Source organism: Heteronotia binoei, chromosome 15 (assembly GCF_032191835.1).
Source record: "Heteronotia binoei isolate CCM8104 ecotype False Entrance Well chromosome 15, APGP_CSIRO_Hbin_v1, whole genome shotgun sequence".
Taxonomy (NCBI): Eukaryota; Metazoa; Chordata; class Lepidosauria; order Squamata; family Gekkonidae; genus Heteronotia; species Heteronotia binoei.
Genome location: NC_083237.1, coordinates 66,218,774 through 66,243,391, shown reverse-complemented (window position 1 = coordinate 66,243,391; position 24,618 = coordinate 66,218,774). Strand labels below are relative to the sequence as shown.

General features: G+C 51.0%; 1 protein-coding gene across 1 annotated transcript; it reads left to right on the top strand.

Annotated features, from left to right (window-relative positions):
• The first annotated feature begins 5,370 nt into the window (after positions 1 to 5,370).
• RND2 (Rho family GTPase 2) lies at positions 5,371 to 24,372 on the top strand. Its single transcript, XM_060255499.1, has 5 exons — positions 5,371 to 5,502; positions 6,013 to 6,100; positions 16,456 to 16,565; positions 18,741 to 18,875; positions 23,194 to 24,372. Exons 1-5 carry the CDS (start codon positions 5,401 to 5,403, stop codon positions 23,440 to 23,442), a joined length of 684 nt encoding a protein of 227 aa, XP_060111482.1. The 5' UTR covers positions 5,371 to 5,400; the 3' UTR covers positions 23,443 to 24,372.
• Positions 24,373 to 24,618: the final 246 nt, after the last annotated feature.

The following is a 24,618-nucleotide window of genomic DNA, read 5'->3' as shown; positions in this document are numbered from 1 at the left end:
TGACCCCAAGATCTCTCTCTTGGTCTGTCTCTGCCAGTTCACACCCCATCAACTTGTATTTGTAGCTGGGATTCTTGGCCCCAATGTGCATTACTTTGCACTTGGCCACATTGAACCGCATCTGCCACGTTGACGCCCACTCACCCAGCCTCAACAGATCCCTTTGGAGTTCCTCACAATCCTCTCTGGTTCTCACCACCCTGAACAATTTAGTGTCATCCGCAAATTTGGCCACTTCACTGCTCACTCCCAACTCTAAATCATTTATGAACAAGTTAAAGAGGATGGGACCCAGTACCGAGCCCTGCGGCACCCCACTGCTTACCGTCCTCCACTGCGAAGATTGCCCATTTATACTCACTCTCTGCTTCCTATTACTCAGCCAGTTTTTGATCCACAAGAGGACCTGTCCTTTTACTCCATGACTCTCAAGCTTTCTAAGGAGCCTTTGATGAGGAACTTTATCAAAAGCTTTCTGGAAGTCAAGGTAAACAACATCTATCGGGTCTCCTTTGTCCACATGTTTGTTCACCCCCTCAAAGAAATGTAACAGGTTAGTGAGGCAAGATCTTCCCTTGCAGAACCCATGCTGAGTCTTCCTCAATAACCCGTGTTCATCAATGTGCCTACTCATTCTGTCCTTGATAATGGTTTCTACCAACTTTCCCGGTATTGAAGTCAGACTGACTGGCCTGTAATTTCCCGGATCTCCTCTGGAACCCTTTTTAAAGATGGGGGTGACATTTGCTACCTTCCAGTCCTCAGGAACGGAGGCAGATTTCAATGAACCTTCTTCTTTTGGGGCTCATAGAATTGGACCCCCTTCTTTTGGGGCTCACCTTTTGACTCACCTTCTTTTGGGGCTCATAGAATTGGACCCCCTGGCCCAATCGTTTTGAAACTTGGGGGATATTTTGGGGAGAGGCACTAGATGCTATGCTGAAAATTTGGTGCCTCTACCTCAAAAACCAGCCCCCCCCCAGAGCCCCAGATACCCACGGATCAATTTTCCATTATTTTCTATGGGAATAAATCTCCATAGGGAATAATAGAGTTCCCAGCAGACATTTCCTTCCCCTCCCCCTGCTTTCTGAAGTGGGGGGAGGGTCTCCAAACCGGGGTATTCCCTGCCCCCACCTGGGGGTTGGCAACCCTATTGGGATGCCTTGTTTGCAGGCGGCTCCTGCAAGTTCTCTAGGATGGTGGATGTTTATCTCATGACCTGTACTAAACCCATCTTCCGCTAGATGTTAATGTCTTTTTCTTCTAATGGCAAACTGTATGTCGGGGCAGGGTGACTTATTTATTTGTTTTTATTTATTTCCTTCAATTAATGGCCCCACCCCACCAAAGCGAGCTCACGGCAGCTCACAACACAGAAGTCTAACAATAAAATCAAGAATTAAAATACAGTCATAATTTACACAGTAAAAATAAACACGATTCGTCAGTGTACTCGCTTACAGTCTTCCTTCAAATTCAGATTCAGATGCCGGTCAGTTGTATGCCAACCGGAAGAGGACTGACTTACAGGCCCTGCAGAACTGCCCAAGGTCCCACAGGGCCCTCACCTCTTCCGGCAGCTGGTTCCACCAAGAGGGGCCTGTGATCGAAAAAGCCCTGTCCCTAGTTGACTTCAAACGGGCCTCCTTTGGCCTGGGGATTGTAAGGACAGGCCAGAAATGGCATCAAACAACCTAGGCTGCCACAAAAAACACTGAGATGCATCACAGACGCTCCAGAACAATATTTCAGAACAGAAAAGGGGAAACTCATATGTCCTTATTTACCCTGTTCCAGGCCAAAAGGCCTCCGGAACAGGCATCAAACAACCAGGGCTGCATCACAGACACTCAAGAACAACATTCTAGAAAAGAAAAAGCGGAACTCACACGTCTTTATTAGCCTATTCCGGGCCAAAAGGCCTCCAGAACACTCCCGAACGGGCATCGAACAACCTGGGCTGCCGCAAAAAACACCTGGATGCATCACAGACAGTCAAGAACAATATTTTAGAAATAAAAAGGCGGAACTCACAACTCTTTATTAACCTGTGCCGGGCCAAAATGCCTCCAAAACACCCCAGAACAGGCTTTAAACAATCAATAGAAGAATATTGTTGAAATACAAATGCAATAATGTCATTCGCTTATTTTCGTGTTCCAGGCCAAAATTACTCCAGAAGTCCTCCAAACTGGCTGGAACGAGCATTTTATAAAAAAAGAGTATAACCAAAGAAAGTGGGATGCATTGAAGGTGCTCCAGAACAACATTTTAGAAATCCAAATGCAGAAATACTGTGTACTTATTAACCTGTTGCAAGTTAAAATGCCTCTAGAAATATAGTGTATTCATCTCCTCTTTCCAGGCCAAAATGTCTCTGGAACAGGCCAGAAAAGGCATTAAACATATAATAGTTCCTTCAATGACAGTGGGATGTTTTACAGGAACTTGAGAACAATATTTTAGCAATAACAACGCAGACATACATACTGCATTTATTAACCCTTTACAGTCCTCAGTGTCTCTGTAGCAACACAAAAGTGACTGGAATGGGCATTAGACAAAAAGTAGTACTACTGAAAGCCGTTGGATACATTTAAGACACTCCAGAACAATATGTTGGAAATCAAAACATGGAAATATTGCACACATTAACCTTTTCCAGTCCAAACAGCCTCTGGAATGGGGAGGGATTACACAGTTGAGTGGTTGCATTCCTACCTGAGTGCAGATTTCAAGAGTGGTGCTGGGTTGCTGTTGCTCCCTCCCTTTGCCTTTCTGCTACAGGTTTCCATAGGATTGCTTCTTGGTTTCATTAGCACTACACTCAGGCAAAAATTAAGAGCCCTATGGCACAGAGTGATAAAGCTGCAGTATTGCAGTCCTAAGCTCTGCTCACGACCTGAATTCAGTCCCAGTGAAAGCTCATTCAGGCAGCCGGTTCGAGGTTGACTCAGCCTTCCATCCTTCCGAGGTCGGTAAAATGAGTACCCAGCTTGCTGGGGGGAAAGTGTAGATGACTAGGGAAGGCAATCGCAAAACACCCCGTAAAAAATCTGTGAAAACTTTGTGAAAGCAACATCACGCCAGAGTCGGAAACGACTGGTGCTTGCACAGCGGACCTGGAGCTCCTGGAGGTTGGCAGACTACCTATTCCCATGTCAATCCAGTCCTGGAGGCTGGCAAATTAGTTTTTCCCCTATCAATACTGTCCTGGAAGTTGGCAAACTACCTTTTCCCTTGTCAATCCAGTCCTGGAGGCTGGCAAACTACCTTTCCCCCTATCAATCCAGTCCTGGAGGTTGGCAAAGTACATTTTCCCCTATCAATCCAGTCGTGGAGGCTGGCAGATTGAGTTTCCCCCCCATCACTCCAGTCGTGGAGGCTAGCAGACTACCTTTCCCCCTCTGAATCCAGTCCTGGAGGCAGGCAGACTACCTTTTCTCCTATCAATCCATTCCTGCAGGCTGGCGGACTACCTTTTCCCCTTTCAACCCAGTCCTGGAGGCTGGCAAAGTAAATATTCCCCTGTCAATCCAGTCCTGGAGGCTAGCAGACTACATTTTCCCATGTCAGTCTAGTCCTGGAGCCTGGCAGATTAGTTTTTCCCCTGTCAATATGGTCCTGGAGGTTGGCAGTCTACATATTCCCCTGTCAATCCAGTCCTTTAGGCTGGCAGATTAGTTTTTTCCCCTGCCGGTCCAGTCCTGGATGTTGGCAGACTACCTTTTCCCCTGTCAATCCAGCCCTGGAGGCTGGTAATGTACATTTTACCCTGTCAATCCAGTCCCGGAAGCTGGCAAATTAGTTTTCCCCCTGCTAATCCAGTCCTGGACCTTTGGCAGACTACCTTTTCCCCTGTCAATCCAGTCCTGGAGGCTGACAAACTACCATTTCCCCTGTCAATCTAGCCCTGGAGGCTGGCAGATTAGTTTTTCCCCTGTCAATCCAGTGCTGGACTACCAGTCCTGGAGTTTGGCAGACTACCTCCCCCCCCCCCCCCCCCGTCAATCGAATACTGAAGGCTGGCAGATTAGTTTTTCCCGTTAATTGGGTCCTGGAGGCTGGCAGATTAATACATCCTCTGCCCCAGCTAGGGTTGCCAATCCCCAGGTGGGGGCAGGGGATCCCCCGGTTTGGAGGCCCTCCCCCCTCTTCAGGGACGTCAGAAAGCGGGGGGAGGGGAGAGAAATGTCTGCTGGGAACTCTGTTATTCCCTATGGAGATTTATTCCCATAGAAAATAATGGAGAATTGATCCGTGGGTATCTGGGGCTCTGGGCGGGTTGTTTTTTGGGGTAGAGGCACCAAATTTTCAGTACAGCATCTAGTGCCTCTCCCCAAAATAACCCCCAAATTTCAAAACGATTGGACCAGGGCGTCCAATTCTATGAGCCCCAAAATAAGGTGCCCCTATCCTTCATTATTTCCTAAGGAAGGAAGGCATTGAAAAGGTGTGCTGTCCCTTTAAATGTGATGGCCAGAACTCCCTTTGGAGTTCAATGATGCTTGTCACAGCCTTGATCTTGGCCCCACCCCTAATGTCTCCTGGCTCCACCCCCAAAGTCTCCCGGCTCCACCCCCAAAGCCCCCAGATATTTCTTCAATTGGACTTGGCAACCCTAGCCCCAGCACAGGCATGCACCCACAGTCCCCTGCTCCATGCCCAGAAGACGGCCATACAAGTCCTGGATCCCCGGACTTGATTTCATTTAAAGACGCTAGGTGCTTATGTACAGCCCCAGTGCGGTTTTAGGCTGCAACCGCCTTCCCTCGCGGAGTTCTGTTGCTAAGATCATTTAAGTAACAAAGAAATATAGAAGAGTATTTATAGCTCCCCCCGGTGGCCAAAAAGAAAATCGTCCCGCGGAGCCGTTGCTGCCAGGCGTGCGGGCGTCGCTGGAGAGGCTTTCCCCGTCTGTTCCGGATTCCTCTTCTGCCTCTTGCTCAGGGGTTCCCTCTCAGCCGCTTGGGTGGGTCCTGCCCGGCGCTGCGTGCGAATGCTTCGTTCAGGCCCTGGGAGAATGCATTCGGAACGGGAGCCCCTTTCCAAGCCAGAGGCGGGAGAAGCGCCCCTCCCTCCCCTCGACAGCTGCAGCTGCAGCACGGGCTGGGGCACGAGGGCAGCCGCCAGAAGCCCGGGCCGCCGCTCTGCAGACGGGAGAGGAAGGCAGGCAGGCTTGCGGCTCAGGGGGCGGCGGGTTCGAGTCCCGCCGCTTGCCAGACGCGCGTCCCCGGGCCGGATGCCGGCGCCACCCGCAGCTCGGCAGCGCCTCCTCGGAGCTGGAGCGCGTGGCCGGGCTGCCCGGGGTCTCGGGAGGGCGGAGCGGAGGAGGCGGAGCCAGAGAGGAGCGATGCCGGCGGGGCTGGAGGGCCGGGGCCGGCCGTAGCCTGCGCCATGGAGAGCCCGCTGGCGCGCTGCAAGATCGTGGTGGTGGGCGACAGCCAGTGCGGCAAGACGGCGCTGCTGCACGTCTTCGCCAAGGACGCCTACCCCGAGGTCAGGGAGGGCTTGTGCCGAGGAGGAGGCTGCAGGAGGCACCCCCGGGGCTGCTGCTGCCGGCAAAGGGCGGCGGAGACTGGGGAAGCGGCGCGGGGGGAGGGAGTGTCTTGGGGCACCCTGCCGGACGAGGCTGCAGGTGGAGCTGCGGTTCTGCAGGAGGCCTGCGGGGGGGGGCGCTGAGCTTCAGGACTTGGTGCCTCCAAGGGCGAGAGGGCTTGTGGCGGGGAGGAGGCTGCAGGAGACACCCCCGGGGCTGCTGCTGCCGGCAGAGGGGCGGCAGAGACTGGGGGAGGGAGTGTCTTGGGGGCAGCATGCGGGACCAGGCTGCAGGTGGAGCTGCGGTTCTGCAGGAGGCCTGGGGGTGGGGGGGGGCTGAGCTTCAGGACTTGGTGCCTCCAAGGGCGAGAGGCAGAGTTGCTGGCCTGCGGGGAGAAGGGAGGCAGGTGGGGAAAGGTGGGGGGGTGGGGGGGCGCTTCAGGCGTTCTGCTCTCTCTCCCCGCCCTGCAGAGCTATGCCCCCACCGTCTTCGAGAACTACACGGCCAGTTTCGAGATTGACAAGCAGCGGATCGAGCTGAACATGTGGGACACCTCAGGTGAGGAGGGGCAGGGGGGGCTGGGCAGGTGTGCCAGGATGGCCGCTCAGTGGCGTTTGCCGTGGGGGACCTGGAACCTCTGCAGGGTGGGAGACTTCTGCCTGGGCGGTGCTGGGATGCAGCTCCTCTTGCTGGGGTGGGGGGGGGGCTGGCCCTGCTTGGAAAGCATGAGGAGAAACGTTTGGTCCATAGTTAACTGGAGCGCGCTGACACATCATTTAGCTAAAGGCTCTCTATCCCCTCTTCTCTCTTGGCCGGCACTGGCAGGCCAGAGTGAAACCAGCAAGGTGAGCTCAGGAGTCTGGGGCTGTGCCTCCTCGCTGAGAGGAACGTGTGGGGGAGGCAGCTTCACACCTGGGGAGCTTTCTTGCTGGCAGCTGAGGAAGACTGCCTTTGGTCTCTGGAGCACAAGTTCCAAGCCAAATGTGGACCCCCCCTCCCCTCTTCAGCACCTCTGCCATTGTGCTTTCGAATTTTTAACACACACCCCCAAGCCTCTTTTTGTGTATTCCCATCTGCTGGGAAGCCCCACTACCTTTGGGCCTGGGCTCAGTGGGTCCAAAGCTTCGAACATGTAAAGTGCCCCCTTGCTCTGGCAGCCTGGTGGCTGGCATGGCCAAGCCTGTCCTTTGGCATGAGTCTGTCACCAGCTTGGTTGAGTTGTGTAAAGGGCTCTGTTGTGCACCACTGCAGCTGCGTCCAAATGGCGGCTGGTCTCTTGGGTGGCAGCAAAAAGACTCTTTTGTCTAGGGAAGAGAAAGGCGCATCTCTTCCTTGGGCTGCCAGTGGAGCCCTCCCTAGCTATGGGAGGCAGCAGCAGTGGGCAAATAATTCTTCTGCAACAGCGCTGGGCATGAATTGATAAAAGGCTTCAGCGTCCTTTAGCGTTGAATAGAGGCCCCGGTCTTGGGAGGAAGATCGTACAGACTTGGGAAATCTTGCCAAAAAAGGCCATGCAATTCTAGTGGTGTCAAACACTCGTGCAGCAGACACCCGGAAAGGCTGGGCCGTGGCTGTTTCCCAGGTGGGTTAGCGGCTGGAAGTGCAACACGCACACTGCAGTGGTGAGAAGATGACCTCTGGTTAGCAGCTGTTGGGAGTGATCAGCTGAGGCCGGCTATCCCGTCATACCTTTGGGTCCCCTGGAGGGCATCTGGCTGGCCTGGGGTTGAAAAGGCTGTTGCTGCTGCAGAGGAGGAAGAACACACAAGGAACTCATGTCAGCCACGGGGCCTTTTCACACAACAGAACCCGATCTGTGCCAGCCTTGGCAAGTCCCCTTAGCCCCAAACACAGTTTGGCTTTGACTTTGGGGTGGGGGGTGCTGTGGTCAAGTCTGTCATGTATGTTCCTGAGGTAGCATGCAGTTCCTTGCGCAGCTGGTGAAATCGTGCACTTCTTTTTGCCTCTGTAATATAACAGCATGTTAGTAGTAGTCCTCTTTAAATAATCGTTTCATGATTTGAGAGATGCTGCTGCTGCTATAAGTGAAAAGCAAACTTAAAGGCACCTCCCTTCCCCTAGGGCTCACCGAACTAGTTTTTGTGGCTCTTGTTGGCATGCAGGACAGTGGGGCTGTAGCAGATGCCCCCCCCACGCCACTTTTTGCAGCCTTTCTGCAGGGCAAACCTGCCTTGAAAACCCTGCAAGGTCCCTGCAAGAGACAAGGGGCTTGTGACTTGACAGCAATTTCCACTATCAATATGTTTGATAATAATAAGAAATTATTCAGTGTGATCAAGTTTAACTTAATATTCAAAATAAGCTGACGGTATGAGACCTCTGGTTACCAGGTGCCCTAGCTCTGCACCTGGGCGGGGGGAGGGTGTCGATTGTAGCTGCAGCCTCCCAGCTAGAGGGCCCTGCTGGTTAGGGGGCAGTGTAAGCGCTGGTGGAGGATCCCTTCAGGAGGGCATGGAGTGTCTGCCCTGGCAAGGAGGGGGCAGATCCTCGAATCCTCCAACGCTGGACTGGCGGGTTCATGACACGGGTGGGCCTTGAACCACTGCCTTCCACAGGTCAACCTGAAGGTGGGGGCAGAGATGAGAATGGTGCAACTCATCGGAATGGTGGTGACCTCAGGAGCTTTGACCAATCTTTGGTTTCAGCGTGGGGGTCATAAAGCTCTGGGAATAATTTCAGGACTGAGAGGCTGTGGGTGGCAATGGATTTGTTGGGCTTTCTGAAGCCCCAGGGCCTGCAGTGGAGCAGCCGTGAAAGGGAGGAAGGGCTGCCGGAGATGAGGAGGATTTGTTTTGCGTTGGGGGAAAGGCCTGAGGTTTGACCTCCTAAATGTGAGAAGCATGTGCAGCTTTGTGTCAGCCCTCATCACAACTTCCAGAAAACTGTTGGTCAACCTGATGGCTGTTCTGCACTCAGCCCCCTTCCTTCGGTGCCTTTGAGGCTCTTTGCGCCTTGTGATTGGAAGCAAAGGATGTGGTGAGGATACCGCACAGCTCTCAGCTTCCCACCTGTCACATCAGCAGTGGTTGGTTGGGATCTTCTGTTTCAGCCTTGTGTCTTGGTTCAGTGTCTAACATAAACCTGTGGCAGATGGGCACCGTTTATGTAATCCCCCCACTCCAGTGCTTATGATCCCAGAGGGAGGTGCTTTCTCCACTGATGGAGGGGTGGGGGGTATATACGACTCTTCTGCGGCTTCATCTGTGCGTTTTGAAGCCACAGGTAACAGCCAGCTTGGCAGCTGTCATTTAGTCACTCTGAGGGCCTCTTTACATTCTCCTCACTTAGAATCATAGAGTTGGAAGGGACCTCTAGAGTCTGGGAATAATTTCAAGTCCAACCCCCTGCACAATGCAGGAAACTCACAAACACCTCCCCCTAAATTCACAGGATCTTCATCGCTGTCAGATGGCCCTCTAGCCTCTGTTGAAAAACCTCCAAGGAGGGAGAGCCCACCACCTCCTGAAGAATCCTAGAATCCTAGAGTTGGAAGGGACATAGGGGAGGGACGGTGGCTCAGTGGTAGAGCATCTGCTTGGGAAGCAGAAGGTCCCAGGTTCAATCCCCGGCATCTCCAACTAAAAAGGGTCCAGGCAAATAGGTTTTGAAAAACCTCAGCTTGAGACCCTGGAGAGCCACTGCCAGTCTGAGAAGACAATACTGACTTTGATGGACCGAGGGTCTGATTCAGTATAAGGCAGCTTCATATGTTCATATGGACCTCCAGGGTCATCTAGTCCAACCCCCCTGCACAATGCAGGAAACTCACAAACACCTCCCCCTAAATTCACAGGATCTTCATTGCTGTCAGATGGCCATCTAGCCTCTGTTTAAAAACCTCCAAGGAAGGAGAGCCCACCACCTCCCAAGGAGGAAGCCTGTTCCACTGAGGAATCGCTCTAACGGTCAGGAAGTTCTTCCTAATGTTGAACCGGAAACTCTTTTGATTTAATTTTGACCCATTGGTTCTGGTCCTACCTTCCGGGGCCACAGAAAACAATTTCACACCATCCTCTATATGACAGCCCTTCGAGTACTTGAAGATGGTGATCCTATCACCTCTCAGCCGCCTCTTCTCCAGGCTAAACATCCCCAGGTCCTTCAACCTTTCCTCATAGGACTTGGTCTCCAGACCCCTCACCATCTTCGTCGTCCTCCTCTGGACCCATTACAGCTTGTCTATATCCTTCTTAAAATGTGGTGCCCAAAACTGAACACAATACTCCAGGTGAGGTCTTATCAGGGCAGAGTAAAGCGACACCATCACATCATGTGATCTGGACACTATACTTCTGTTGATACAGCCCAAAATTGCATTTGCCTTCTTAGCAACCACATCACATTGTTGACTTATGTTCAGCGTGTGATCCACTAAGACCCCTAGATCCTTTTCGCACATACTACTACTAAGAAAAGTCTCCCCCTTCCTATAACCATGCATTGGATTTTTCCTACCTAAATGCAGAACTTTACATTTATCCCTGTTAAAATTCATTTTATTGATTTTAGCCCAGTTTTCCAGCCTGCCAAGGTCATCCTGTATCCTGTTTCTTTCTTCTTCTGTGTTTGCAACCCCTCCCAATTTAGTCTCATCTGCAAACTTAATAAGCATTCCCTCTATTCCTTCATCCAAATCATTGCTAAAGATGTTGAACAAAAGAGGTCCCAAGGACAGATCCTTGAGGCACTCCATTTGTCACTCCTCTCCAAGAGGATGAGGATCTTCCTTCCTGGATTCTGGCAATTAGGACTCCGTTCTGAAGTACACAGAAGCAGATTTGGATCAGGACCCTGGGGCCCAGGAAGAAGAGCCTGCAGCCTCTCTTTCTTCCCATACCATATTCCTAACTCACAATGGCCCCTGGGAGGGCTGCCTCATCTGCAAAACCATGTCTACTGATAGGCTGCATGTCAATTGTCGAACGGGATAAATAGTGGACCCCATGGGTAGAAAATGCTAGCCTCCAGATGGGGCCTGGTTATGCCCCAGAATGACAGCTCTTCTCCAGACTGCAGAGAAAAGAGCTGCTTTGGAGAGGGGAACTCTATGGCATTGTACCCCCCCCCCCCGAGGCCCTGGTTCCACCTGGTTCCCTTGCTTCCACCTCCTAATCTCCAGGAGTTCCCTAACCTGGACCTGGCAACCTCATCCCTCACTGTACCCCCCCCCCAAAGGCCCTGGTTCCACCTGGTTCCCCAGCTTCCACCTCCAAATCTCCAGGAGTTCCCTAACCTGGATTTGGCAACCTCATCCCTCACTGTACCCCCCCAGGCTCTGGTTCCACCTGGTTCCCCAGCTTCCACCTCCAAATCTCCAGGAGTTCCCTAACCTGGATTTGGCAACCTCATCCCTCACTGTACCCCCCCAGGCTCTGGTTCCACCTGGTTCCCCAGCTTCCACCTCCAAATCTCCAGGAGTTCCCTAACCTGGATTTGGCAACCTCATCCCTCACTGTACCCCCCCAGGCTCTGGTTCCACCTGGTTCCCCAGCTTCCACCTCCAAATCTCCAGGAGTTCCCTAACCTGGATTTGGCAACCTCATCCCTCACTGTACCCCCCCAGGCTCTGGTTCCACCTGGTTCCCCAGCTTCCACCTCCAAATCTCCAGGAGTTCCCTAACCTGGATTTGGCAACCTCATCCCTCACTGTACCCCCCCAGGCTCTGGTTCCACCTGGTTCCCCAGCTTCCACCTCCTAATCTCCAGGAGTTCCCTAACCTGGATCTGGCAACCTCACCCCTCACTGATGGCTAGGGAGGACCTGTTTTAAATCAGGAAAATAGTGCAGAGGAGAAGGTGTAACCCCCTCCTCCTCAAACTTTGTGTCCTAGTCCAAGCTGGGCCTCCATAAACTTGAGGATTGGGCTTCAACTGGGAGCAACCCGCGTGTGTCCGCTTGGTGGGACCTGGGGCAGACTTGGAGCCAGTGTAGTTCTATGGATGCTGTGAATTTCACACTGGATATGTTTGAAAGCAGAATTTCTAATGCTTGGCTGGGATGATGAGCTGTGAGCCATTCGCTGGATTTGCTTTGCTTGGCACTGAACAATTTGCATGCTTGCCAAATAGGTTTTCATTAGGTCCCCCACCCACCCCCAAAAAACCTGCATCTTCAAAATTTACCTTTAATGACTGCTTAGACAAACACTGAATTGTGAGATTTTTTGTAAACACATATTTTAAAAAAATCATTGATTTATAGGATCTGTGACTTGAGTGGGAGTGTGGTGCTGCAATGGTGGGTGGGTAGAGCTAGATGTCCTGTCAGGATTTGCAGGAACGGGAGGGATGATGGCTCAGTGGTAGAGCATCTGCTTGGGAAGCAGAAGGTCCCAGGTTCAATCCCCGGCATCTCCAAAAAAGGGTCTAGGCAAATAGGTGTGAAAAACCTCAGCTTGAGACCCTGGAGAGCCGCTGCCAGTCTGAGTAGACAATACTGACTTTGATGGACCGAGGGTCTGATTCAGTATAAGGCAGCTTCATACGTTCATGTATATGTTCAACACGTATGCACGGAAAACCACTTGTGCTATAGTGCCCTGTTGGGAAGGTCTATGTGGAAGCCGCCAAGTGGTTCCGCACTCCTTTTCCTGGTAGAGTCGAGATGTGGCACTCGTACACTCAGCTGTTCTTTGTGGTTTCCTTTCTCCGGAGCCTGTCACAGTCCTTTTGAAGCTCTCCCGTGTCTGAAGCGGGCATTCTCCTCCCTCTGTCATACCTCTGTGGTCCTTATTAGTGCGCAGCCTGAGACCTCCAGGGTCACTGGCAGTGGTGCTACCGCTGCTGAGTTCTGGTAGTTATTCTGTGGTGAACTGGCCAGGTCTGTGCTGCTGGTGGATTTGGGGGATTTCTCTTTTGGTACCCCCCCCACCTCTGGGAAATCCAGGCTGCCTTGTGTGTCTCAGACAATGGGGGGGCTGTTTCCCAGGCTTGCACTGGGGCCTGGCCCAGATTTTCTCTAGGAAAGTTGCCATTCTAATTCCTTTCATTCCCTGACAGCTTTTCAGCCAGCAGTTTAAAAAGTCTTTTTAAAAACAAATCTTTGCTTTTACGTCAACGCAAAGACAATAGCTCGCCATTTTCATGCAAAAATACCATGTTGTTTGTGTGTTGTGTGATGTGTGCTGGCACTTTCTCTTTCCTCTGGGAAGGCTAAGGAAGAGCCAGACAGTTTGCTGCTGAATTTGGGACAGTGGGCTAACATGCGAAAAGAGAGAGCCCTGCACTCTCCAGTCTGTTTTTGCTGAACCCAGGTCTCATTGCTGGAATGTGTAAGAAGCGCCTCTGAACTTCATATCCATATGGCGAGGGTCCAATCCCACTATCTGCTACGTGGCTTATGCTGAGTGGTCACCTAACTACTTTATGAGGTTGCTGAGAGCAAAAGATGACAATTGTCATCTTTCCAAATACTTGGGCTGATATGCAGCCCAGCTGGGGGGAGAAAAGTCCCCTTTCAGGAGCCAGAAGCCCATTTTTAGGAGTCCCAGTGCCTGGGCTTTGCTTGGTTCTGCCACAGGCCAGAATCCCACCAGCTGCTGCATGGATCTTCCCAGTCTTTTATGCCACTCTTTGGAAGGCCCTTCTTGGGTGCCCCCACCTGGAAAACACGCAGGGCCTTCATGCGGAGGCTCCTAAGCCCTCGGTTGCCCTCACCAGAGAGGTTTACCTGGTATCTTCTTTGTTAACTTTTTGGCATCTGCTCAAAACAATTTTGTCTGAGCTTTTAAATTAAGTTTCTTTTCTTTTTTTAGTAAGCTTCTAATTTTTAGGAGGTGGTTCTCTAGTTTAGTTTTATTTTAACTTTTGTGGATTATTTGGGGTTGTGTTTTATTTATTTATTTTATTGGATTTATATCCCGCCCTCCCCAACTATCGAGCATTAAATTAATTAAAACCTTATACAGTATAACAATTAAACAATTTGGCGCTAATGGTAGATTCCAGTAACTTCAGTCTTCTTGAGTCTTCTTGTTTTGGGAAGGTTCCCTTGTTATTCCAGCTTCTGGCAAGAAGAAGACTTGCCGGGAGAGACCTCTGGGCTGAGTTCCTTCTTTGCCCCTCCTCTGGATGGCAGGGTGCCAGGCCTGTTCTCAGAAGGGCAGGGAAGGGTAGAGCTTGCCGCGGCAGCAGACTCATGTCCCTTTGAGCTGCATGTTTTGGCAGGGATCAGAATTGCACTTCTTGAGGTGAGCTCAGTACTGTCTCTGTTGGGGCACCTGCACAGCAAGCCTCCCCCCCCTTGCAAGTCGGGTGTGGGGGGGGTCTGGGTTGAACTTTGGAAAGGGGAGGACAAATGGCTTGTAGAATCTCACTCAGCTCTGTGATTGGACCGAGCCCAAATTTCTCCATCCAGTTCTTGGACTAGGGGCTACTGGGGATTTGTGAGCACCCACCTTGCAATTCCCTGCGTTGGAGCGAGCCCTTGGCCCCACCCCAAGACCTGTGCTGTCTGAAGTCAGCGCCATTTAACTTTGTGTAGCGGAAGGGGGCAGCCTGGCTAAACCAAGGTCATGGAGGGGGCTGCTGCTTTGGACAGAGGAACCTGTTTGCTCCCCCTGTCTCTCATGCCAGGTGTGGGGGCTGGGGGCAGAATGAGACCTTCTAAAAAGTGCTAGGTGGGGAGTTCTCATCCCTCCTTCTCTGTGACCTGATGTGGTGATGTGCCCCATTTGCCCTTCTCAGCAGCCAGTCTTGTGGAATTGGGGTGGGGGGAATTGTGGGCTCCCGACATGGCTAAGGGGCTCTACTTTGTGTCACACAGTGGCCAAAGCCCAGGTGCCATCTGGAAGTCCACCAGTGGGGCCAGAACTCCAGAAGCCCTCCCATTCTTGCCCCCCCCCCCCCAAGCACCAAGAATACAGAGCATCACTGTCCCAGACATTGTGTTCCATCTATATGGCCATTGATGGACCTCTGCTCCAGATATTTATCTAATTCCCTCTTGAAGCAGTCTGTTCTTGTAGCTGCCACCATTTCCTCTGGCAGGGAATTCCATGTGCTAATTAACTACTTTTTGGGTGAAGGATTACTTCCTTTTATCTGTTTGTCTGTGTTTCTCTATGCAATGCAGCCAAGACATGTAACCTCTTGCTCTTTCCCTCTTCCCCCCTCCTTTTTCCCCAAGAAAGGAGGAGAGAGGAGAAGCCTCAGCCAATGGAGGGGCTTCGCTCTGTAGCTCTGCTGTGTGATTGATAAGAGCCTGATAAGAGCCTAGCTTCTCCCTCCTCCACTCTTGAGGAAGAGGGAGGAGGAAGAGTAAACAGCAGAGGCTGCTTTGCTTGGCTGCCTCAATCCCACGGGAGAAATGCAAAAAACACCTCTAAGACCTTTAACACAGTTTTATTATGCCTTGCTGTTTTCTCCTTATGTTGTTAAGCTCGTTTTGTCTGGGCTCTCCTGGGCGCAACTCAGTTCCCTCCTGCTTTTCATTGTATTCACCTAGCCATCTTATGCATGATTATGATCTATAGTACCTTATAGCACCTGTTTTATCTATTTTAATTAACTTATGTAACTGAATTGTATTTTAAAATTGTTTGCTTACATTGTATTTTATTCAAATCATGGTATTCCATGTCTGTGAGCCGCCCTGAGCCCGCCTTTGGCGGGGGAGGGCGGGATATAAAAATAAATTTACTTTACTTACTTACTATTCATATTTGATACATATTTCATTTGTATTGTATTCATGTATTGATTTCCCCCAATATTCAGTTTAAGAACTGTTCTGCCACCTTTTTGATTTTAAGCGCCAGCAGGCTGGTTCCTTCCCGGGACAAGTAGAGGCCATCTCTTTTGTACAGTGCCTGACAAACTTAAACCCTTCCTCCCTGCACCATCATCTCATCCACACACTGAGACTCCTGATTTGTGCCTGTCTCTCCAGCCCTGCATGTGGAACAGGCAGCACTTCTGAGAAGGCTCCCTTGGAGGTCCTGGTCTTGAGTCTCCTGCGTAGCAGCCTAAATTTCAACTCCAGGACCTCATGACTGCATTTCCCCACATCATTGGTGCCAACGTGTACCATGACCCAGCATTGTCTGCCAGCCTATCTAGAGCATGCTTAATGTTTGTTGCCTTCACACCAGGCAGGCAAGTCACCAGTACATGGGTTCACCACCCGTCTATCTACATGCTTAAGGATTGAATAACCAGCTACCAAGAGTCCCCCTCCCTGCCCAGGGATGGTTCATGGGGTGAAAGGAGATCTGCTCACCAACTGTAGAAGGGATTCCCCTTTTCATCAGCATGCTGTCCTGTTTCCGCTTGATCTCATGCTTCCTGACGATGGCAGGGCTGCCATGTTTGGAGTGGGACACATCTAACAATTCCCTGCGAGTCTTATCCATGCGCCTTTCTCTGCTTCTCCGGGTCAGCCGCCTTGACTTTGAGGGTGTGAACTCATTCCCTTAGAACCAAGAGCTCCTTGCAGTGAGCACACACCCACAACAGTCCAGCTGGCAGGATTGGCTTCAGTAACTCAAGCAAATTTTTGTATATACACACAAAAAGCAGATTTGCCCAGTTTCCAAATTTAACACATATATTTTTAAAACACCCTTTCACACTCAGGATGGTGTTAGGTGGTGTTAGGATGGTGTTAGGTTTATGAGCTTTAAAACAACCCAACAAAACTTGGGTATTATTGACATGTCAAAAGGGTCACATTAATAAATGTTTATTTATTAATAAATTTATTTAATAAAGATTTTGTTCTGCTGAAAAAATTTCAAAAAATTCAGAATTACCAGATTCTGATTTCAAAAGCGTTTCAGCTCCTCGAGGTGTTTGTCTCTGTGTTTCGATTGTTTCTGCCTTCTGTCTTGAGATAAGAATAGTTCAGAGCAAAAATGCCATATTTCCTCTAAAGACTCCTGTCTCTCCTGCAGGCTCCACATACTATGATAACGTGCGCCCTCTCGCCTATCCTGATTCAGACGCTGTTCTCATCTGCTTTGACATCAGCCGTCCAGAGACCCTTGACAGTGTCCTTAAAAAGGTGACGCTTTGGGCCCAGTACTTTTAAATATTTTTATCAATGATCTGGATGAGAGTAAGGAGGGGCTACTCATTAAATTTGCAGATGACACCAAATTGGGAGCAGCAGCAAATACACTAGAAGATGGAGCCAGGTGGGTAGCCGTGTGTGTGGGAAAAGTGGGTGGAAGTAAACAAGATTCAATTTAACATGGATAAGTGCCGAGTTCTACATTTTGGTAACAAAAATGAGAAACACACTGGATGGGGGATGCACTACTGGGTAGCAGCGTGTGAGAACAAGATCTTGTAGTGTGGGTGGACCATAAATTAAATATAAGCAGCCAGTGTGATACAGTCACAAAAAAGGCAAATGCCAGCTTGGGGTGTATCAACAGAGGCATTACATCCAGATAGCAAGATGTCATAGTTCCACTGTACATCCACACCTGGAGGCCTCACTTGAAGAAGGATGTGGACAGAAGGAAGCGAGCGCAGAGGAGAGCGATGAAGATGTTCAGGGGCCTGGAGACAAAGCCCTAGGAGGAAAGGCTGAGGGGCTTGGAAAGGTTCAGTCTAGAGAAGAGGAGGCTGAGGGGGGACAGGATTTCTCTCTTGAAGTATTTGAAGGGCTGTCCCTTAGAGGAGGGCAGGGAGCTAATCCTGTTGGCAACAGAGGAGAGGACTAGTAATAATAGGTTTAAATTAAGGGTACGAAGGTATCAACTGGATATTTAAAAAGGTAAAGATAATCCCCTGTGCAAGCACCAGTCGTTAAGAGAACATAAGAACATAAGAGAAGCCATGTTGGATCAGGCCAACGGCCCATCCAGTCCAACACTCTGTGTCACACAGTGGCAAAAAAATTTATACACGCACACACACTGTGGCTAATAGCCACTGATGGACCTCTGCTCCATATTTTTATCTAAACCCCTCTTGAAGGTGGCTGTACTTGTGGCCGCCACCACCTCCTGTGGCAGTGAATTCCACATGTTAATCACCCTTTGGGTGAAGAAGTACTTCCTTTTATCCATTTTAACCTGTCTGCTCAGCAATTTCATCGAATGCTCACGAGTTCTTGTATTGTGAGAAAGGGAGAAAAGTACTTCTTTCTCTACTTTCTCCATCCCATGCATTATCTTGTAAACCTCTATCATGTCACCCCGCAGTCGACGTTTCTCCAAGCTAAAGAGTCCCAAGCGTTTCAACCTTTCTTCATAGGGAAAGTGCTCCAGAGTTTCCAACTCTGGGGTGACGTTGCTTTCACAACATTTTCACGGCAGACTTTTGACGGGGTGGTTTGCCATTGCCTTCCCCGGTCATTACACTTTCCCCCCAGCAAGCTGGGTACTCATTTTACCAACCTCAGAAGGATGGAAGGCTGAGTCAACCTCAAGCCGGCTACCTGAAGTCAGCTTCCCCTGGGATTGAACTCAGGTCATGAGCAGAGGGCTCTGACTGCAGTACTGCAGCTTTACCCCTCTGTGCCACAGGGCTCTTTTCAACTGGATATTAGGAAAAGCTTTTTTACAGTAAGAGTCGCTCAGCAGTGGAATCAGCTCCCTAGGGAGGTGTTGAGCTCCCCCCCTCCCTGGCAGTCTTTAAGCAGCAGCTGGGCAAACACTTGTGCTGTGGGCTGATCCTGCATTGAGCAGGGGGTTGAACTGTATGGCCCTTCTAGGATTCTATTCTATGATAGTGTGGATGAAACACTGTTGTCTGGGCGAGTGTGGGGGGCATCCTTGCATTCCAGTGGAGCTAAGGGCAAAGGCTTTTTCCCATAACCCCGAAACTCACTGGGATGCAAAGATCCACTAATGGCGGAGTCTTCCATGGCACCCTTGTTATAGTGAACCAATGGCTTTCACCCTGTATATCCCACTGGGATCAAGGGCTTTAGCTTACTCTCTATCACCATTGTATAGATGGCTGGCTGGCTTCCATTGGCCCTTCTGCTTCCTGGGAATTTGAGGTGGATGCCTGTTAAAAAGACCGCCTTGCCATCAAGGGCTTTGATCCTGCACCAGCAGAATGGCTCTCAGATCAGCACCATTTCCAGTCATACCTTACTGCTGTTCAAAGGACAAGAATGTTGCGGAGAGACGCATGCAACAAGGTGAAGGGCAGGAGGGGCGAGTTGGGTTTGCGCCTCGTGGTTTTAATCTCTGTGCCTTTTCTTTCTGCCTTCTTGCAGTGGCAGGGGGAGACACAGGAGTTCTGCCCCAGTGCCAAAGTGGTTCTGGTGGGATGCAAACTGGACATGCGCACCGACTTGAACACTTTGCGGGAACTCTCCAAACAGCGCCTTATCCCTGTCACACATGAGCAGGTGTGTATTAGTCAGAGTGTGTTGTGCCCTGGAACTTGTTGTCAGCGATAAAGCTAGCCCCAAAATTAATAGCAGTGATTCTGAGTAGGCGTAGAGTGTATTTCTCTCAAAACTGGGGAACATAAGAGAAGCCATGTTAGATCAGGCCAATGGCCCATCCAGTCCAACACTCTGTGTCACACAGTGGCAAATTTTTTTATATATATATAACGCGCACACACTGTGGCTAATAGCCACTGATGGACCTCTGCTCCATATTTTTATCTAAACCCCTCTTGAAGGTGGCTATGCTTGTGGCTACCACCACCTCCTGTGGCAGTGAATTCCACATGTTAATCACCCTTTGGGTGAAGAAGTACTTCCTTTTATCTGTTTTAATATGTCTGCTCAGCAATTTCATCGAATGCCCATGAGTTCTTGTATTGTGAGAAAGGGAGAAAAGTACTTCTTTCTCTACTTTCTCCATCCCATGCATTATCTTGTAAACCTCTATCATGTCACCCCCTCAGCCGACATTTCTCCAAGCTAAAGAGCCCTAAGCGTTTCAACCTTTCTTCATAGGGAAAGTGTTCCAGCCCTTTAATCATTCTAGTTGCCCTTTTCTGGACTTTCTCCAATGCTATAATTTCCTTTTTGAGGTGCAGCGACCAGAACTGCACACAGTACTCCAAATGAGACCGCACCATCGATTTATACAGGGGCATTATGATACTGGCTGATTTGTTTTCAGTTCCCCTCCTAATAATTCCCAGCATGGCGTTGGCCTTTTTTATTGCAAACGCACACTGTCTTGACATTTTCAGTGAGTTATCTACCACGACCCCAAGATCTTTCTCTTGGTCAGTCTCTGCCAGTTCACACCCCATCAACTTGTATTTGTAGCTGGGATTCTTGGCCCCAATGTGCATTACTTTGCACCTGGCCACACTGAACCGCATCTGCCACGTTGACGCCCACTCACCCAGCCTCAACAGATCCCTTTGGAGTTCCTCACAACCCTCTCTGGTTCTCACCACCCTGAACAATTTAGTGTCATCCGCAAACTTGGCCACGTCACTGCTCACTCCCAACTCCCAAACATTATCTGCCCAGCCACACCGAAGATGAGAAGGAGCCCCAGGGCCAGAGCCAGTGCATTCCTTGCAGCCTTGAGCCCCAGTTGCCCCTTCTTTGGGAAACTAACCCTTGGCTAGGAAGAGGCAAGAATCTGAGTTCATGATTAATAGGTCCATGCATATGCTGCTTGTGTGGGCATTCTTTTGCAGTTCACAGTTCAGCCCACAGCCAGAAATTATATGGGGAGGGGCATAAGAGTACAGGGGAGGGAGGAGGGGAGAGCAGCCAAAGCCCCAGCAGCTCATACCCTGAGTAAGGTCACATTGAATAGTGGTGCAAATGCCCGCAAAAGGCATCCAGCAATGTCACCGTTCATGTGAAGAGATGGGCTGTTTACCCCACTGAAATGTTAAAAGGTTAGCTCTGTGCTAAATGTGAACTGCAGTTGAGCTTGCTTGTGTGTTCCATTTCACGTTTTTACATCAGCCTTCCCTGAAGTAGAAGAAGAAGATGATATTGGATTTATATCCCGCCCTCCACTCCAAAGAGTCTCAGAGCAGCTCACAATTTCCTTTGCCTTTCCTCCCCCACAACAGACACCCTGTGAGGTGGGTGGGGCTGGAGAGGGCTCTCACAGCAGCTGCCCTTTCAAGGACAACTCTGCCAGAGCTCCGGCTGACCCAAGGCCATTCCAGCAGGTGCAAGTGGAGGAGTGGGGAATGGAACCCGGTTCTCCCAGATAAGAGAGCTCTGGCTGAGCCAAGGCCATTCCAGCAGGTGCAAATGGAGGAGTGGGGAATCGAACCCGGTTCTCCCAGATAAGAGAGCTCTGGCTGAGCCAAGGCCATTCCAGCAGCTGCAAGTGGAGGAGCGGGGAATCAAACCCTGTTCTCCCAGATAAGAGAGCTCTGGCTGACCCAAGGCCATTCCAGCAGCTGCAAGTGGAGGAGCGGGGAATCAAACCCGGTTCTCCCAGATAAGAGAGCTATGGCTGACCCAAGGCCATTCCAGCAGCGGCAAGTGGAGGAGTGGGGAATCAAACCCGGTTCTCCCAGATAAGAGAGCTCTGGAGGACCCAAGGCCATTACAGCAGGTGCAAGTGGAGGAGTGGGGAATCAAACCCGGTTCTCCCAGATAAGAGAGCTCTGGCTGAGCCAAGGCCATTCCAGCAGCTGCAAGTGGAGGAGTGGGGAATCAAACCCGGTTCTCCCAGATAAGAGTCCGCACCCTTAAGCACAACACCAAACTGGCTCTCCCCACTCCCCAAAGTAGCTCAAGATGGCATGCACCCACCTCCCCTCCTGCATTTTCCCATCACAACCGTCCTGTGAGGCAGTGCCTCCTCTTTCCAGTGTATATGTGCTGTAATTACCATACGCAGGCATCTGTTGAATGATTTCAGAAGACTGAGGACACTATGCAGACCTCCTGTTCAACTGACTGTCCTGAGAACAAGCCCTCAAACATGCTTTGGGGGGGTCCATGTGGCAGACCTGGTGGCCTGCTCAGGCGGGGGAGGGGGAAACAGCAACTACCTGAATGAGGAGTCTGCCTGCCAAAAGATTACTCTAGTAATTTAGATGGGGTTTTGAATTCCAGGTGCTCAAGTGGCCCTATCTTTCTTGGGAAAGCCACTCATGGACAGTCTGTTCACAGACCTTTTCTGGCAATTAACTGTTGTGCTTTGTGGGTGTGAAACTATCCTCAGCCTTGTTAGTAATGAGGCTTCCTCTGGTGATGAGAGGTTTTGAGCAGTGACCAGAATATCCAGAGTCCCAAATTCCTTCGCCAGTGGAGCCACCTGAGAAGAACTGTGGTTTCAGCAAAAGCCAGAGATGGGTTCTAGGGTTGCTCTTCCAACTGTGCCTGATTCGGTCTGATAAAAGATTGTGTCCTTTCTTTTGGAACATTATCTCCTGCTGTGAAGGAGATTTTGGAACCTTTAGAAGTGTTCAAAGGAACTAGCATTTGTGTAGGCGTGGAATCACAGATGTGAGATGAGAGCCAAGTTCAGGACTGGCAGAAAGCCAAGTGTGGTTACCTCCCAATGAGGGAGGACCCGAAAGCCCTGCAGGGACCCAGCTTACGCCCACCTGTCTGGGGCAGGAGAGGGGACTGTTAGCCCCTCTTGTGCTGACGCTGTGGGTGTGGGTCAGGGCCAAGCCCCCTCCCAGCTCTGGGCAGGATGGGTGTCCCCTGCAGGGGACATGATTCTGCCAAGCATCCCTGGCCCTGGAGGCACCTTGGGTGAACATATGAAGCTGCCTTATACTGAATCAGACCCTTGGTTCATCAAAGTCAGTATTGTCTTCTCAGACTGGCAGCGGCTCTCCAGGGTCTCAAGCTGAGGTTTTTCACACCTATTTGCCTGGACCCTTTTTTGGAGATGCCAGGGATTGAACTTGGGACCTTCTGCTTCCCAAGCAGCTGCTCTACCACTGAGCCACAGCCCCATTCATGGCTCTCCAGGGTCTTCAGCTGAGGTTTTTCACACCTATTTGCCTGGACCCTTTTTTGGAGATGCCGGGGATTGAACCTGGGACCTTCTGCTTCCCAAGCAGATGCTCTACCACTGAGCCACCGTCCCTCCCATGGCTTCTCTTATGTGACCCAGAGTGTTGGACTGGAGGGGCCACTGGCCTGACCCAACATATGAACATATGAAGCTGCCTTCTACTGAATCACACCCTTGGTCCATCAAAGTCAGTATTGTCTTCTCAGACTGGCAGCGGCTCTCCAGGGTCTCAAGCTGAGGTTTTTCACACCTATTTGCCTGGACCCTTTTTTGAAGATGCCAGGGATTGAACCTAGGACGTTCTGCTTCCCAAGCAGATGCTCTACCACTGAGCCACCACTGAGCCACAGTATGCTGACAAGATGATGATATTGGATTTATATCCTGCCCTCCACTCCGAAGAGTCTTAAAGCGGCTCACAATCTCCTTTACCTTCCTCCCCCACAACAGACACCCTGTGAGGTGGGTGGGGCTGGAGAGGGCTCTCACAGCAGCTGCCCTTTCAAGGACAACCTCTGCCAGAGCTCTGGCTGACCCAAGGCCATGCCAGCAGGTGCAAATGGAGGAGTGGGGAATCAAACCCGGTTCTCCCAGATAAGAGTCCACGCTTTAACCACTACACCAAACTGGCTCTCCTTAATGGTTGGCATCATGAAGGAGGCAGGTGAGGGCAAATGAATGAATGAATGATGGGCTGAAGGGGTATTCGGGGTGATGTTCTGGTGCATCTCTCTCCTCCCTCCCCAGGGCAGCCTGCTGGCTCGGCAGCTGGGCGCTGTGGCGTATGTGGAATGCTCTTCTAAGGTGTCCGAGAACAGTGTTCGGGACGTTTTCCACGTGACCACCTTGGCCTCTGTCAACCGTATGCACAAGCAACTGAAGCGGAGCAACTCCAAACGGGGGCTGAAGCGGGTCTCGCAGATGTCTGGGCGGATGGACTTGTTGACTGACTCCGAGATCAGCAAGGGCCGCGCCAAGAGCTGTTTGCTGATGTGAGAGGAGAGGAGCCCCCAACCCCCCCCGGAGAGGATGGACCTTATAACTTTATGTGTCTCGTTCATCTCTTTTTGTCAAGGAAAGGGCCACGGGGAGGCCGCTTTCCTTTGGGCCTCCTCCCCACCAACTCGCTGGCTGGGCAGGGAAGGCTCCCTGAAGTCGCAAACGCAACGGTGCTATCCTGGGAGGGGGGACTGTGGCACAGCGCTCAGAAGTGCTCAGGTAGGAGGAGGAAAGAGCCCATCGCTGTGGGTGGCACAGGCAGAAGGAAAAAAACCTTCAGGTCCTGAGCTTCAGAGCCAGCTTCCAGGGTCTGGTGCCCAGGCAACCGGTTGGCTGGTCTCATCCCAGCTGTAGTGTATGCGTGGCAGTATGCAGCGTGCATGGCATTGGGTGTACACAAGCTTCTCTGTGTCTGGAATGCACACGCAGCTGAGATGTGAGGCTGGTGCTCATGCTTCATATCAGCCACGGAACAAAGAGGGGAGGAGTAGAGGACAAAATGGATTTCCCCTAGGAGGGAGGGAGTCCCTGAGGTGGCTGGGCACCTCACAATGCTGCAGAGAAGCCCCTTGCCTTGCTGGGCCGCTGGGGCTGCAGAAGCAAAGAGCTGAATGCTCTCTTTCCCCCCCCCCCCCCCGCAGCCATGTCTGCTGGAGCTGCCCCCCACCCCAAGCTGCCTGCGTTGCATGACTTCCACATTGCTTGCCTGCTTCCCAAGAAGCAGACATGTCAGGGCATGGGCCCCCCTCTCTTCCCCCCCCCCCCAGCTTCTCCTGGCTTCAGACACTTTGGACTGATACAGTGTGATGATACTGGTTGCTTGTGTTTTGGATTCCCACCCATTCACCCTCACGCAAAGCGGAGAAGAGGATAGCGCAGTTTGCTGCCGCAGGTAGTCAATAAATCATGCAATTACAAACTAGGAAAGTCAGGGTGGTGCAATTCCTGTCTTTTCCCCCCCGTCACAGGGCTGATTTTTGGGGAGGGTGTCTTTGGAAAGGTACACTTTGGCAGTTGCGGGGGGCAGCTTTCTTCACACTTGTTTGCAACTTAAGTCTCTTCTCTGTTGTCATATGAACATATGAAGCTGCCTTATATTGAATCAGACCCTCGGTCCATCAAAGTCAGTATTGTCTTCTCAGACTGGCAGCGGCTCTCCAGGGTCTCAAGCTG